The 15,547-nt window shown below is 51.7% G+C and overlaps 1 protein-coding gene across 1 annotated transcript in view; it reads left to right on the top strand.

Annotated features, from left to right (window-relative positions):
- Positions 1 to 15,547, top strand: part of CDH23 (cadherin related 23) — a 392,970-nt gene that overhangs the window by 57,379 nt on the left and 320,044 nt on the right. The window contains 3 exon segments of the mRNA XM_060034829.1: positions 8,292 to 8,434; positions 9,121 to 9,168; positions 9,275 to 9,367. Of these exon segments, the coding sequence (XP_059890812.1) occupies positions 8,292 to 8,434; positions 9,121 to 9,168; positions 9,275 to 9,367 (284 nt within the window).

Raw genomic sequence — 15,547 nt, 5'->3', positions numbered from 1 at the left:
GCTGTATGGAACCCAGTGTTGTGAAGGATTCTGAAGTTGAATATAGACTCAACAGGAAAGGGAGCTGTGATTGATTAGTAATGTTTGCTTGAGTAAGGGAACGAATGGACCAGCTCCTCGGTCCCAAGAGATGAGTGATAGTTAATCACGGAGGGGTGGGAAGATTTGCCAAGCGTGTCCAGAACGTCAGCCTCTACCTTCAAGGGGTGATGCCCGCTCCCTGCTGTGCAGAGGTACAGACAACAAATCAGGGAGATATTTATGACAGAGGTAGCATTTGAGGCATGCATGTAAGGGTGACCAGGATTTGAGAGGCAGTGAGAGGAGGAAGGGACTTGCAGGCTGCAGGAGCAGCAGCAGCACAGGTATAGGAACAGGCGAGGCCCCAGTACGATTGAGGGATGACAGCAGGGCTTTGGGCTGAGCCCAGAGGGTGTGGTGGAAACGTGACCGCGATGGGCCAGGGGGTTAAGGACAGGTTGGGAGGAGCATTGGCCATTCAGTGAGGGATTTTGTTTTAATTCTGTGTGAGCTGTGGGAGGTGTCTAAGTAGGGTGTGGCACGATCAAAGGTTTGCCTTAAGAAGATGATACTGTAAGGAGGAAGCACGGTCTACGCTCCTTACCCTTGATTCATTCTGTAGCACCCTCCCTGGGTTTGGGGAACATAGCTTCCATCCTTCCCCGATCCAAAACATAAAAATGGGATAAAAGGCCGCGCAGCCTGCCGCTGCCTTTCCTGAGCTTCCGGCCCACCGCTGCTCTAGGAGGTAAAGACTCTCAGCTCCCCAGGAGTGCATGACATGCCAATCCCAGGCCTCACCCGTCAGGGCAAATAACAATAATAACGGTAACAGCCATCTCAGCAATCAGCATGGGCCCAGCAAGGCTGCACAGGAAGCTAGGATTGTCCGCCCCTTGCCTGGAAGACGATGCGGCCTGCTGCTGAGGAGCTGAGGCCATTGTGGTGGATGTGTCACCAGCCCTGTGCCTCCCAGGGAGGGGCATTCGAAACCTGCTGAGCAGATCCCCACTCCCACCGGGGCCCCTGGCCTCCAGGACAGGGTTCACTGCCCGAGGATGGCGTACTTGGGCCCTAGGATAGGGTACACTGCCCAGAATGGGGTACTCGACCCCATGGTGGAGTACATGGCCCCAGGATGGGGTACCTAGCTGCCAGGAAAGAGTACTTGGCCCCAAGAATAATGTGCCTTGCCCCGGATGACCCCCAGGGTAGAGGTCATGGCCTCGGGATGGGGTAGAGGGCTGTTCCTGAGAGAAAGGACCACGAGCCAGTGCCCCAGTATGATTCCACCTGCATCCAAACCCAGGTGCTTCTGGTCTGAACATTGGTAGGTTTTGATTATCTGTGCTTTTTCCTGTCCATAGTGTGCATAATTAAGAGTTAACTTGCTGTACTCTCTCCTCTTGTCGTGGCTCAGAGATCTTCATGACTTTGGGGGGGGCTATCTTCTCCCGACACCCCTAGGCAGTTGGCAGCATTCATTTATTTACCCAACGACTATTTACTGAGTGCCTCCAGGATGCCAGCCCATGTTAGGCTTAGGGATACGTCAGGGAACACGACAGGCCAGGCCGCTGCCCCCGTGGAGCTAACACGAGTGTGTTTGTGTGGCAGATGGGGGGTTGGGGCAGGCAGTCAGCAATTCAAGTGAGTAAACGAGATCATTTCAGAGGAGGGAGGGGCTGGGAAGGCAGTGACTTGGGGTGTGAGGACACAGTGACGAGACATCTCTTTAGACAGACTCTACCTGTATGATGGAGTATTTGAGGAAAGTCTCTCCGAGAAGGTAGCTCGTGGCCTGAGAGGTGAATAATGAGTAGCATGTAGTGACCTAGGGTTGGAATATTCCTGGCAGAAGACACAACCAGGGCAAAGGCCCTGAGGCAGCCACAGAGTGTTCAGGATCAGAAAGAAGACCATGGCAGAGGGGGGTAAGCCCGAGGACCCCTCTGTGAGACGCAGCGGGAGGATTATCTCAGGTCAGGTCACTGGGGCCTTAGATGTGATCTGGTTTAAGTTTTGTTTTTTAAATCTTTAAATTGTGGTAAAGTACACATAACCTAAAATTTACCATCTTAACCATTTTTAAGTAGAGAGTGTTAAGTACATTCACACTCTTGTGCAGCCAATACCCGGAATTCTTTTCATCCTGTAGAAGTAATACTGAACCCATTAAACAACAACTCCCAACCCTCCCTCTCCACAGCCCCTGGCAGCCTCCCTTCTACATTCTGTCTCTATGAATTTGACCCCTCTAGGGACATCACGTAAGTGAAATAATACCAGTGTTTGTCTTTCTGTAACTGGCTTATCAGCATACGCTTAGCACAGTGTCCTCAGGTTTCATCCATGTTGTAGCATGTGTCAGAATTTCCTTCCTTTTTAAGGCTAAATAATTTCCATTGGCTGTAGATGCCACATTCTTGTTTATTCATTTTTCCATCGATGGACACTTGAGTTGCTTCCACCTTTTGGCCATTGTGACTAATGCTGCTATGAACATAGGTGTACAGTGATTTAAGTTCTTTAAAGTTCCACTTTCCACCCATGAGGTCAGGCTGGGCCCTGAGCTGGGTTGGGTTGGCACAGGGTGGAGGGGCCAGCCTCTCTGGGTTACCCGTCCACTGTGGGTAGGGGAGGCCAAGAGCAGAGAGTCCTCCGGCAGCACTAACTGAGCTGAGAGCCCTACGACCGAGCCTTTAAATCATCCTGGGTCCAGAGGAGCTTTTCTCTGCATCTAAAATGTGAGCCGTAAGCCAGGCTGACTTACAGGCAGTACCCACTGGTCCAGTTTGTTTATGGCCAGCATCCTTTCTGATTGGTTGGTGCCTGTACTGTGGCCACTGTTAACTATTTGAATATCACCCTGCTATAAACCAGTCTCAGGCTGTGTGTCAGAGTCTCTTGCGGGGAGAATGGGAGCTGCTGTTTAAACGTTTAAACTCTGGGGTGCCCCCCAGCCGATCGAGGCAGCAGGGCTTGGGAATCTGTATTATCACAAGCACACTGGGTGATTCTGATACCATAGTCTTAGGAGGTCTTACGAAGCAGAAGCAGGCCTTGTGATGAAGATTCAAGTGCAAATTGTGTATGGGGAGGAGATTCCAGGAAACACAGGTCGGAGACTGAGGACATGAGACTGGGAAAGAAAGGAAGCCATAAAGATGCTTCATTAACCAAGTCACCTCAGTGGGCAAGTGGAGATGAGTCCCATAGGGGACCTCCAAGAGCCAGTGTGGAACACAGCCTGTGAGTTACCCCCCTGAGAGGTGAGGGAGCTGGGGCATTTATCTACCAACTCTTTATCTGCCATCTTCCATCTCTCATTCATTGAGTGCTGCTACCAGGGGCATTAGTTCCCTGGCACTATTGGTGTGTCCTGTGTATGGGTAGAGCAGTCTCTGATGGCCAGAACCCTTCAGGCCTGGCAGCTGGAGGTCGGGCTGGTGTGTGTGACAATGGTATGTGCTAAGGCGTAGCGGGCAGGGTACCAATAGCATCGGCTACGGAGGGCTGCCAAGCTCCCATCTCTCTACCATACAGGGAGCGCTCAGCCCTGTGAAACATTGATTATCCTTCTTACCACTGAAAAGAACTCCAGGCCTCATTCATTGTTGGCAGAAATTTAAATGGTGTGATTACTATGAAAAACAATTCGGTGGTTCCTCATAAGTTTAACAAACATAGAGCTTCTGTATGACCCAGCAATTCCACTCCTAGGTATATACGCCCCCTCCCCCAAATTGAAAACAGGTGTTCAAACAAAAACTTGTCCACAGGTATTCATAGCATCATTATTCACAATAGCCAAAAGGGGGAAACAACCCAAATGTCCATCAGCTGATGATGTGGGTAAATAAAATATAGCACACCCGTCCAATGGAATACTACTCAGTCATAAAAAGGAATTAAATACTAATACATGTTACAAGTGGATGATCCTTGAGAACATTATGCTGAGTAAAAACAAAAAGCTAGCACTTATCATATGATTCTATTTATATGAAATGTCCAGAACAGGCAAATTTGTAGAGATAGACAGTGGATTAGCAGCTGCCAGGGGCTGAGGAAAGAGGGAATGGGGAGGAATGCTCATGGGTGTGGGTTTCCTTCTGGGGTGATGAAAGTGTTCTGGAAACAGATAGTGGTGACGCTTACAACACACTGTGAATGTGCCACATGCCACTGAATTGATGAAAATGATACCTTTTACATTATATATATTTTCCCACAATTAAAAAAAATTAAAAAGAGCTCTAGGTATTGCACAGCCTGAGCTGCAGGGTATACTGTTTCCCAGGTGGGAAACAAACCCAGAGTGTGGTGTGTGTACCCCAGGATCCCACAGCCGGTTGGTTCTCCTGAGGGGCTGCTTCTGGGGACACTGGGCAGAGGTTGGGCCCCACAGCTTGGCTTCATTCCTGTCTGAATGGTGCACACAGAGGTTGCTTGAAGCCTCCCTGATGGGGAAATGAGCTGCTTGTCCTGGAGAAGCCAAAGCCAGGCCCAGCTTCTACAGCGGACAGTTGGGCGGGGCGGGGTGGGGGAGGGGGTATGTGCCCAGTGGGAAAATTGCAGGGCGTCTTGTCTTAAATATAAGATTAAATTGGCACCTTTAATTAGTACACTTAGAAAAGGTCACTAGCAATTACCTGGGACACAAAGAAGGCATGAGCAGGCAAGAGCCCGTGAGGAAGCTGAAAAGGACCATTTTGAGCAGCACATAATTGAGGGGAAAATGGATAAAAGTCCAGGAAATTACAGGGTGGGTGACAGCAGCTGATGGCCCCATCCCTGTCCTGCCCAGCGCTCCCCTTCTTGGGAGAGCCTGAACATCGAGCCTGAGAGAGCCGTTTGGGATACTGGACCAAGTTGTATGACCTTGGCTGGAGGGTCGGTGTGGCCCTTCCGGAATCCCATCGGCCAGCTGGGAGCTTGGCCCCATATTCTCCACCTGGGCTGGGCCCTGAAGGAGGTTGGCAGGTGAGGTTTCCAGTCCAAGGGGCCGCCGTGGACTCATTGCTCTGCTGGGGACAAGCAGGGCCCCCACGGGCCTCAGTTTCCTCATGTGCAATCTCCCAAGCCTTGGGAAGTAGCTCGTGTTCCTCAGACTTTGCCACTAAAGGACCCCTGAGGGCATCAGAAAGGAACTGTGTGTCCCCGACAGTCAGGGGGAGGCTGGAAATTCTTTCACAGTTTTAGGTTGTGTCTTTAAAAATGAATTGAGGGCTTCCCTGGTGGCGCAGTGGTTGAGAGTCCGCCTGCTGATACAGGGGACACGGGTTCGTGCCCCGGTCCGGGAAGATCCCACATGCCGCGGAGCGGCTGGGGCCGTGAGCCATGGCCGCTGAGCCTGCGCGTCCGGAGCCTGTGCTCCGCAACGGGAGAGGCCACAACAGTGAGAGGCCCGCATACTGCAAAAAAAAAAAGAATATTATATTGTACCCCCATTATATTCCCATTTGTTTTAGAATAAAATAGTTGCATGTCACTGAGCGACACAGATGCTTTGAGAAGATGTGCTTGGTTTATCTATGACTTCACGTACCTCCTCCTTCCTCATCTAGGAAAGAGCACTGTACTGGGAGTCTCGAAACTTGTGTTTGAGTCCTGACGCTGTTGCTCACCGTTGTACCTTGGGCAAATTACTAAATACCTTCAGTTTCTCCATCTTTAAAATGGGAAGGTTGGGCTCCCCAAAAGGTCTCTGTTCCATGACTTCAGTCCTCCTTCTCCTGCTTCTCACCTCGTCTCATCACCATGGATGCTGCCATGTCCTGCTCTGCTGTGTGACCTTAGAGAGGCTACTTTGCCTTTCTGAGCCTCAACTTCCTAATCTGTATAATGGGTAGAATAATGACTACCAAACAGAGTTGCTGAGAGGATTTAATGAGAGAACCCATGTGAATGGGCTAGCACCATGTCTGGCATATCATAAGAGCCTAATGATTGCCCAGTATCTTCCTTTCCTAAGTGTTGGGCTTCCACTTAGGGCCTGATAGGGTCATGTCCATGGAAGTCCTGAATCTTGAGTTCACATATCAAGTGTTGAGATTTGTAAGGTTGTGGAAGCAAATGTGGGCACTGGGCCAGAATGCCTGGGCTTTGAAGTCCAGCTCTGCCCTTTGCTAATTGTGTGGGCATGGTAAATTACTTAATCACTTTGTTACCTTATCTCCCCACAAGTGGGGAGAATAACAGGAAGGAATGAATTAGGGAGTACACAGAAATCCTTTAGCCCAGTGTCTGAAATGTGGTTAGTGCTCCAAAATGTTAGCTCTTGTCACGTTAGAATTGTCTTTTAAAAGTTGACTTAGAAAAGCTCATCGAGGGCTTCCCTGGTGGTGCAGTGGTTGAGAGTCCGCCTGCCGATGCAGGAGACACGGGTTCGTGCCCCAGTCCAGGAAGATCCCACATGCTGTGGAGCGGCTGGGCTCCTGAGCCATGGCCACTAGGCCTGCGCGTCCGGAGCCTGTGCTCTGCAACGGGAGAGGCCACAACAGTGAGAGGCCCGCGTACCGCAAAAAAATAAATAAATAAATAAAAGAAAAGCTCATCGACATTCTCTTCTAGATAAAATTCCCAGAGTTTAGAATCCTTCCTTCCTTAGCTATTAATAGACCATCAGAGCTATTCAGTAAATATGAGAGTCAGTATGTGGGAAAGAAAGAGTGTCTGTCTCATTTTATAGGGTAAATGGAGGCTTTAAAAGAAGTGATTTGCCAAAGGCCATGGTTCTAACGTAACTACTCCTTGAGAATCAGATGGAGACCGTAGACCCTCTCTGCAGAAAATGACACACTGTACACTCGGAACATTTTGCACAGTTCCTGGCAGTTTAAGGACTCTTGAAGCTAAGGTGACCGGCTGAGCCGGTTGTCTGGGATGTCCTACTTTGGGCACATATCCTGGGAAATGCCTCAGTCCTAGACAAGCCAGGATGGTTGATCGCCCGACCTGAAGCCTACCTTGTGAGGGATGCTGTGAAGCCCAGGAGAAGATGACCTACTCTAGGACTTCGTAGGCAGGGCTGTAGGCCAGGCATCCTGATGCCCAGGGTGGTCTCTGGCCAGGGCTTTGTTTCTTGGTGAAGGCAATACCATAGTCCTCTGATGGAGGACAGGAGCTAGACTTTGTCACCCAGCTCTAGCCTGGAGTTCCCTGAAGGTGCTCCAAATCTTCCTAACCTCTGTGTACCCTAGTGGTTACCGTAAGGCCAGCACCTAATCACTGTTGAATGAATGCCAGGTTTTGTAAAATTTTCTGAATTAGAAAATATTGCTTCGTACTTTTCCTTTTCTATTGTGAGATTTAAATACATTGAATGTACCACAGGTTTGTTTGTTTTTAAATCTATCTGCCTAAAAAAAAAAAATCTATCTGACTGTTCATGGACACTTTTTTTTTTTTTTTTTTTGGTTTCCAGTTTTAGGCTATTATGAATAAAGCTTCCATGAACATTATTGTACCAGGAAAAAAAAAAAAGAAAATATTGATTCCATTTGCAAAAGACAGAAATCCAACTCAACTTACTTAGGCAAAACCAAAAAGAAAAAGAAAAAAAAGGGGGGGGTGATTTATTAGCTCATACAGCTGAGCAGTCCAGAGGATGGAGCTAATTGCTAATTTCAGGTATCGTTGGCTGCAGACCCTCAAACCATCAGGAATCTCTCTCCATGTACCATCTGGCTCTGTTTTCCTCCTTGTTGGCCTCAACCTCAGGCAGGCTCTTCCTCTGGTGCCAAAGATGGCTGCCAGCAGGACCAATTTAGCAGCCCCAGTAGAAGGAGAGCAACTCTTTCCCAGTTCCAGCAGACTTCCAGCAGAAGTCCCGGGGTTGGCTTTGATTGGCTAGTTTGGGTCACATGCTCATCCCTGAACCAATCACTGTGACCAGGGAGATGGAGTGCTCTGAGTGGCTAGGGCTAAGTACTGTGCCCATCTTGGAATGTAAGAACTGAAGGGTTGGGAGCTTGCACTCATCTGAGCCACTTGGAGGACTCCTCTAAATTAAGAAAAGAGGACAGGCAGAAGTCACAGAACGTGGTGAATGACAGTTCCCTATTACACACTGTGACAAGTGACCAGGATGGAGGCAGGGAGCCCGGAACAGAGCCAGAGATGCACAGGGGTCTGCGGTAGTCAGTGACCTGCTGGTGGTCTGTTGGGCGGCTGCTGCCCACAGGGACTCAGCCACCTGAGTCAGGTGCTGAAGAATGGATTAACCTCCCGTCTTTGCCCTCTGCTCTCTCCTGCGGGTACTTCAGGTTCCTCTGTGACCCAGTTGCTGGCCCGAGACATGGACAACGACCCCCTGGTGTTCGGCGTGGTTGGGGAGGAGGCCTCCCGCATCTTTGCCGTGGAGCCTGACACGGGCGTGGTGTGGCTCCGGCAGCCGCTGGACAGAGAGGTATGACCTGCCGTGACCTCTGCCCCTGGCCTTCCCTAGGGAGGCAGAAGCACACATTGCGGGGGGATGGCTCGTCGTCTTCTGACCCTGAAGCAGCATCTTCCTGCCTGAATGGTGTCCCTCTTCCAAGACCAGTGCTGATGTCTGGACTTGGGGTTAGAATAGGGTGGTTTGGGGTGTCTCCAAGTAAGGGGCGACACTGGATAGGCAAAAGGGACAGTGACCTCGGGTTCATCCCCTGTAGAACAGCGGCTCCACGGGGTGTGCACATCTACACCCCCCAACAGATGTTCCCCCAAAGGACGTTTTCCCGAGACACAGGTAGCCCTTAGCACGTTAAGGGAAGAGTTTGAACAAAACCCCAACCCCTGCTTTCTCCTCACTTTGAAGTGGCCCCAGAGGTGACTTGCTCAAGATCACACAGCCATTTAGAGACAGAGCCCAGATTAGAGCGAGATTCCTGACTCCTAATCTACTGCTCTTTTATGGGAAGGGTCCATATTCTGAACCTACTTCCCCAGCCCAGAAGGCACTGCTTATTCTTTAGGGAAGCCTTCAGTTATCCAGTCCCAGACCAGCTCCTGGGGCAATGCTGGCGGGTCTCCAGCACCAAGTAGGGCTCCGGACGCAGGGCCTCAGCTCCCCTCTCTAACTCTGACCTCCTCCCTCCCTCCGTTTTCTTTCAGACCAAGTCGGAGTTCACGGTGGAGTTCTCTGTCAGCGACCACCAGGGGGTGAGTGTCCCCTAAGGCCCCTGCTTCCCCGGGAGGCGGGGTTCCTGAGCCCTTGTGTAGAAGGAGGCTGGAGGCTGATGCTAGCTCCCCACTCTTGTCTTGCCAGGTGATCACGCGGAAGGTGAACATCCAGGTCGGGGACGTGAATGACAACGCACCCACATTTCATAATCAGCCCTACAGTGTCCGCATCCCTGAGGTAGGGGCCCCCAGGGTCACACTTGAGGGACGTTGGGGGCCTGCTGCTCTGGGGCCACCGGCGAGGAGGCTGATGCTGGAGAAAGGGCATTTCCAGCTCCTCTCCTGCCCACACCTCAGCCCAGCACGAGCTCTGGTCAGGTTGGAGACTGAGCCAGCGCCTCTGAGGGGGCCTGTCTGCTGGCTGCGGGAGCCTTGTGCCTGAGAGAGGGCCTGCCTTGGATGAGCCCTCCCAACTCCAGCCGGAATCAGGGACAGGACAGAGGTTGGGAGGGGCAGGTTGCACGTTTTTTCCGTTTACAGCCAGTGCTTGCCTTGGGCAGGTACGTTGGCAGGCCTAACCCCAGGCCTCCCAGCTTTGGCTAGAGCAGGTCCCCCAGGATGCAAAGTGCATGCAGTGCCTGGAAGGGGCTTTCTTTCTTGAACCCTGCGCTGTCTTGCTGGCCTTCGGCTGCTTTGGGTTGTCTGTGTAACTCAGTGTATTTGCATGAGTGCGTGTGGGTGAAACCATGCCATTGCTCGTAACTGAGAAGTGCACATCATTGCATTACAAACAGTTCGTTAATAAGCTGGCTGCTGGCTCCCGATGGCCCCAGCGTTCTCATTGCTTACTGTCCCTCTCCCCGGTGGCCGATGGCAGTCTTCTGGCCTGACAGCAATTCAAAGACCTTGAAGGTGGAGGGTAAAGAGCTTCTAACTGGGTGTCCCTCAGGTCTGCCCTCGGGGCTCTGGGTTGGGTGGCAGCAGTAAAGGTTTGGGATGGGAATGATGGGAGATGGAATCCACCGGGGAGAGGCAGCCTGGCACCATGGCATTGGAGTGCTAGCCCCTTTATGTTATGGGTCATTGGATCAGGAAACTGAAAGAGGTTTAGAAAATATCTGTTCAGTTTATGGATGAGAAAAGTGAGGCTCAGTGTGGGAGAGTGACTTGCCCAAGGTCACACAGCTTTGACTTTGAGCCTCCTGACTCCCAGGGCAGCTTCAGATTCCTCAGGGATGAAGAAACCTGATCTCATGCCTCTAAGTTCCGGTTGCTGGCCCTCCTTACTCAGCTGTGAGCCAAGGGTCCTGTGCTTGTGCCAGACAGAGTGAAGTAGGACAGATGTGCAGGTGGGACACACCAGAGGTACTCATGCCCTTCCCCTGATGGGGTGGGACATAGGGAGAGAGAGCCTGCAGTCCCAAGCATGGGGACACGGTGCCCTGAGCTGTGGCCGGTGTGCCCAGGACTGCAGCTTGGCTCCGGGCCCCCGCTCATTTGGAAGTCTCTCTAATTTAATGGTCTCTACGTGCCAGCCTGCACTCTAGTCCTGGGCTCAGAAACCAAGGGCACAGCTCGGAGTTAATGAGCCTTGCACCCATTGCTCAGCTGCCATCCTGGCAGGCATGGCTGCCCTCTGCCTTCCCTCACGGGGGGCAGCAGACAGCAGCAATAGCAAGGGGATGAGGGGTCACATCCCTGCTTCCCAGCCCTTGGGCCAGGGCCAGCCTTTTCCTCTCTCCCTTGCCAGGAGAAGATGTGACCTCCAATACCACCCTGTTGGAATCCCCCAGGATTCTCCAAAGGCCTCTGCCTCCAAGGAGAGAGCCTCTTCAGTCATTCATTCATTTAACAAATATTTATTGAGCGTCTGCTGTGGGCTTGGTGCTGTGCCAGGCTCTCACTGCACAGAGACCTGGGAGGCCAGAGGAATATATAATGAGGGGAGCCAGAACCAGAGGCCAGAGACCCCAGGCCTAGCCCCTGCTCTGCTCCCAGATTGCTGGGTCCATTTGGGCATGTCACTTAACCTCTCTGGGCCATGGTCCTCCTTATCTAATAAAAGCAGAGGACAGGTGGGATAAAATGGCCTGCCTCCTGCCCATCTGATGCGGAGAGGGTAGGCCAAGAGGGGCCGGCTGGAAGGACACACAGTCCTTGGAAGAAGGCCTGTGTGGTTTACTCGCTTGCATGTAAACCTCCCTATCAGGTCACTTAGGTGGCCTGATACTCGATGCCCTGCTCAGGGCTGCTCCGTGTGGCCAGCGGGGATGTGGTGTCAGCTGGATGGAGGCCTGGCCCCTCCTGACCCGAGGTGGCTTGGCACTGACCAGCCCTGGCCTGGGGTGGACACCTGAGCTAGAGCTTAGCTGCCTGGCTCAAGCCCCAGCTGGAGTACCAGGGAAGAGTCTGCTGGTCCTGGCCCAGAATTCAGGCAGGGGTCTCCTGCTTACATTGAAGTCACCCTGGAAACCCCAGGCCCTTGCCCTTGAGAAGCCCGATTCAGTGAAAGAGGCCCTATGGATGTGAATAGGATGAGAATGCAAACCAGAGAGACAGGGGTCACTGCAGACCCTGTGAGGCATCAGTCTTGAGGGGGTGCCAGAGTGATCAGAGAAATCTCAACAGGCTTCCAGGAGGAGGTGGGTTTCCAGGAGAAGCTCGCCAAGGTGAGCAGCAGAGCTCCTGTGTTGTATGGTGGGAAGAGGGAGACTGGAGGTCACGACATCTGGGTTCTAGTCCTGATTGTGCCAGCAACTGGCTGGGTGAGACTTCAGACCTGTCACTGCCCCTCTGCTGCCTTCAACTCCAACAGCTGTTAAACTGGGGAGTTGGGCCAGGCCCCTTCCAGGACTGACATGCCGTGATCTGAGGAGGCATCCCAGCAGGAGTGGCTCCTTTCTTATCCTCCAGTGCTTCATTATTCCTTGAGGGCTGACAAAGACCTCCAGTGGCTGCCTCCATGCACTCAGCTCCTCTTTTGGTCATCCTAGCCACCTGCACACCATCCCTAACCTTCCCAACTTCCACTCCCCCCAGCCCTAGGGGCCCTGATAATGTTTGGGTCTGTTGTGTCCAAAACCCAGGGATAGGCGTGGGGAACAAGTTACAGGGAGGTAAATCTAGGTCCTCATATGGAAGAACTTTCTAATGAGACCCACCCCACAATCTACTCCCCTGTCCTGCTGAGGATGTACTGAGCTCGCCATCCCTGAAGGTATACAAGCAGAAGCAGGAGAACCCCGTGTCTCAGAAGCCATCTAGTACTGAGTGCCGGGGAGGTGATGAATCAGAGGCTCCCAAACATACCCCATCAGAATTTCCTGGGGGACTGTTGGGAGGCATATTCCCGGGCCCCTGCAATTCTTTTAATTAATTAATTTATTTATTTGGCTGCGTTGGGTCTTCGTTGCTGCGTGCAGGCTTTCTCTAGATGCGGCGAGTGGGGGCTACTCTTAGTTGCGGTGCCCGGGCTTCTCATTGTGGTGGCTTCTCTTGTTGCGGAGCACGGGCTCTAGGCACACGGGCTCAGTAGTTGTGGCTCACGGGCTCTAGAGCACAGGCTCAGTAGTTGTGGTTCACGGCTTAGTTGCTCCGCGGCATGTAGGATCTTCCTGGAGCAGGACTCAAACCCGTGTCCCCTGCATTGGCAGGCGGATTCTTAACCACTGCGCCACCAGGGAAGTCCGCCCCTGCAATTCTGAATCAGTAGTTGGGGAACAGGTGGCCCAGGAAGCTGCATTTTTAACTCCATGGCGACAGCAAGCCCTGGAGGATAATATCTGTGGCCCTCCCCATCAGAGGGTTTCTGAGAGGTGCTGGGGTAGCCCATCTCTGAGGGGAACTTTCAGCCTGTCAACACCTGCCTAGAGACATCACCCATGGGGACCCACGTCCTCAGGCCTGGAATAGGAGCAGATGGGAGGCGGGTCAAGACCAGGCACTGCCCCTTTCCTGGGAGAAGCTCACCCGCCCCCTGCCCACCCAGCCCTGCCCCCTCTCCCTCTGGAAGCCCCTGCCTAAGCCGGACAGGTGTGTTTGGGTTTGTTTGTTCTTGGTGCCCCTCCTGCCCACCCCTCTCCCCTCACTAAGCTGTTCTACATGTAATTATCCATTTTATCAGGGTGAAAGGCCCTGCAATGCACTTGTCGAAGCCCTAACGAGGCAGAGGCAGCGTGGATGCTTTCAAGTCCGTAAAGAAAAGGGAAATCCTGCTAGAATTGGCAACTTAATTCACCGAGCCAGCCTTGACAGACCTCATTAAGCCCCTGTGTATTCATTTCAGGCTAATGGCTGTCATGCTGACTGCTGTTTGATTTGCTGTAATAGACTTTTACGGCGTTCCAATTTGCTCAGACATGTTTGCCTGTGTCTGTGCCCAGCGACGCTGCTCCAGCACCTCTGTTAGGGGTGCATGCCCACCTCGCTGACCTTCAGCATCCCTCCAGCTGTGCCCTGGGGAGGTGACCCTCGGGCCTGGGTGTTTGGGCAGGAGGATGGCGTGAGGTTAGAAGTCAGATGGTGCCAGGTGGCTCCTCGGGTCAAGGAGGGCCTCTGAAGTGTCAGGGATGGCCACGTCATTGAAGTTCTGAGAAGTTCAGCCTCCTTAGCTGGGCAGTGGAGGCTTTTATCCATCTGGCCTCAACCTACATTTCTCAGCTTATCTCCTGGTATTCCTCACGAATCCTCCTGTCAGCCGAGGGGCTGATCCAGCGCCTCTGAGCGTGTGTCTGTGTCTCTCTCTTTTCTTTGTAAAACACACTTTGTACTGTTCTAACTAGTACTGGAGTGTTTCCTTTCTTCTCTCGGCCTAACTCTATTCTGCCTGTCCTTCAAAGCCCAAATCTGATCCGCTGTGCTTTGATCCACTCAAGTCGTTTGAAATGAACACAAACATTTGTTGAACAGCTATGGAGCGGGGCCCAGGGATTTTCAGCTGGCTTGGATATGCAGGGTAGAAAACACAGACTCTGCTGTTTGCCAGCTGTACAACTTTGGAAGGAATCTAACCTTTATGGAGCTCAGTTTTCTTATCTATAAGATGGGCGACAATATTTGCCATGTGGGGTTATTGTGAGAGCTCTAATAAGGCAGGTAGGAAAAGCCCTTAGCCCAGTTTGTGGCTCATAATACATTTTAGCCACACCATAAACTACAGAATTGAGCCACACTCAGTCACCATAAACTACAGGTGATTGAGGCCAGGGTCTTTGTGCTCAGGGAAGGTAATTTTACAGAGAGAAAAACAAGTAAGTAGATGTCTAACTATGTCTAAATGTATTAAATGCCATGGTAGCTTAGAATGTGCAAAGTAGGGTGGAAGGCGTAGACCTATGGAGGGGACTGTGGAAGGCGTGACCTGGTCTATATATGGGGGCTATTTGTTTGGGACCTTAGAGGATAAGTAGGAGTTTGTTAGTCAGAGAAGCAGATGATGTTGTCTCTGAATATCAGTACTTTCTGTGATCCTTTAGCTTCTTTTCATATATTGGAATTTCCCGAAGAGGAATATGAACTTTAACTCCTGACCAGAGATCCTGCTGAGGCGGGACAGTGACTGTATAGGTGTGTGCGTCCCTTGCAGGTGCCCACTGTTACCTTGTAGAAACAAAGCCAGGCTGGAAGTGGGCCTGGGCCCTCTGGGTCCCTCCCCAGTTTCTGTGATGGACAGGTCCTGCATAGATCTTTGTCACCCCTGGCTTTGGGTGACCAGCTGTAAGGTGGGATGAGGCTAGAAGTGGGGACGGGTGGTGCTGGGACGAGTTGACAGGGGCCTGAGAGACTGAGAGTCCTTGCCTGAGCCTCAAAGCTGGCTGGGGACAGGGTCGGAGCCAGAACCCAGGGCTCCTGGCGCTGGGTCCCACTAGGCCACACCATCTCTCCATGTCACTTAATAAAGACAAATGAAAGTTACTCCTTACTAGAGATGGGAAAACAGGGAGAAGAGTATTCCTGTCAATCTTTTGTCAATGAAACAAAGTAAATAATTCATTTCTATAATGATAATAATAATTTGATGTTTTGTTGTAATTCAGAGCTTCCTATGTGCCCAATGCCATACTTCCAGTGTGGGAGCTCACTGAGTCCTCGCCTCACGGGGTAGCCACTCATGTTCGCATTCTACAGCTGTGGATGGGGAAGTAGAGAGGATATGTAAGTTGCCCAAAGCTAGGCAAGGATGGAGCCAGGATTCAGAGACAAGTCTGGTGACGGGTTCTTTGGCAGGTAGCTTCAATTCTACCTGCAAAATGGAAATAATTATATTGTCTTGCAAAATTGTCGTGAGGATTAAAGTGTGTGGGACCATGTAAGAGAAGTACTTAGCATGGTGCCCAGTGTAAATGCCCAGTAAATGCTCACGGTTGTAGCTGTTGTTTGTATGTCCGTGTCTCCCGTCAGACAGAACAGGAACAGAGCT

This window comes from Delphinus delphis, chromosome 16 (genome assembly GCF_949987515.2).
Source record: "Delphinus delphis chromosome 16, mDelDel1.2, whole genome shotgun sequence".
NCBI classification, from domain to species: Eukaryota; Metazoa; Chordata; class Mammalia; order Artiodactyla; family Delphinidae; genus Delphinus; species Delphinus delphis.
The sequence above is the reverse complement of the archived record's forward strand: the minus strand, read 5'-3'. Positions and strand labels throughout refer to the sequence as shown.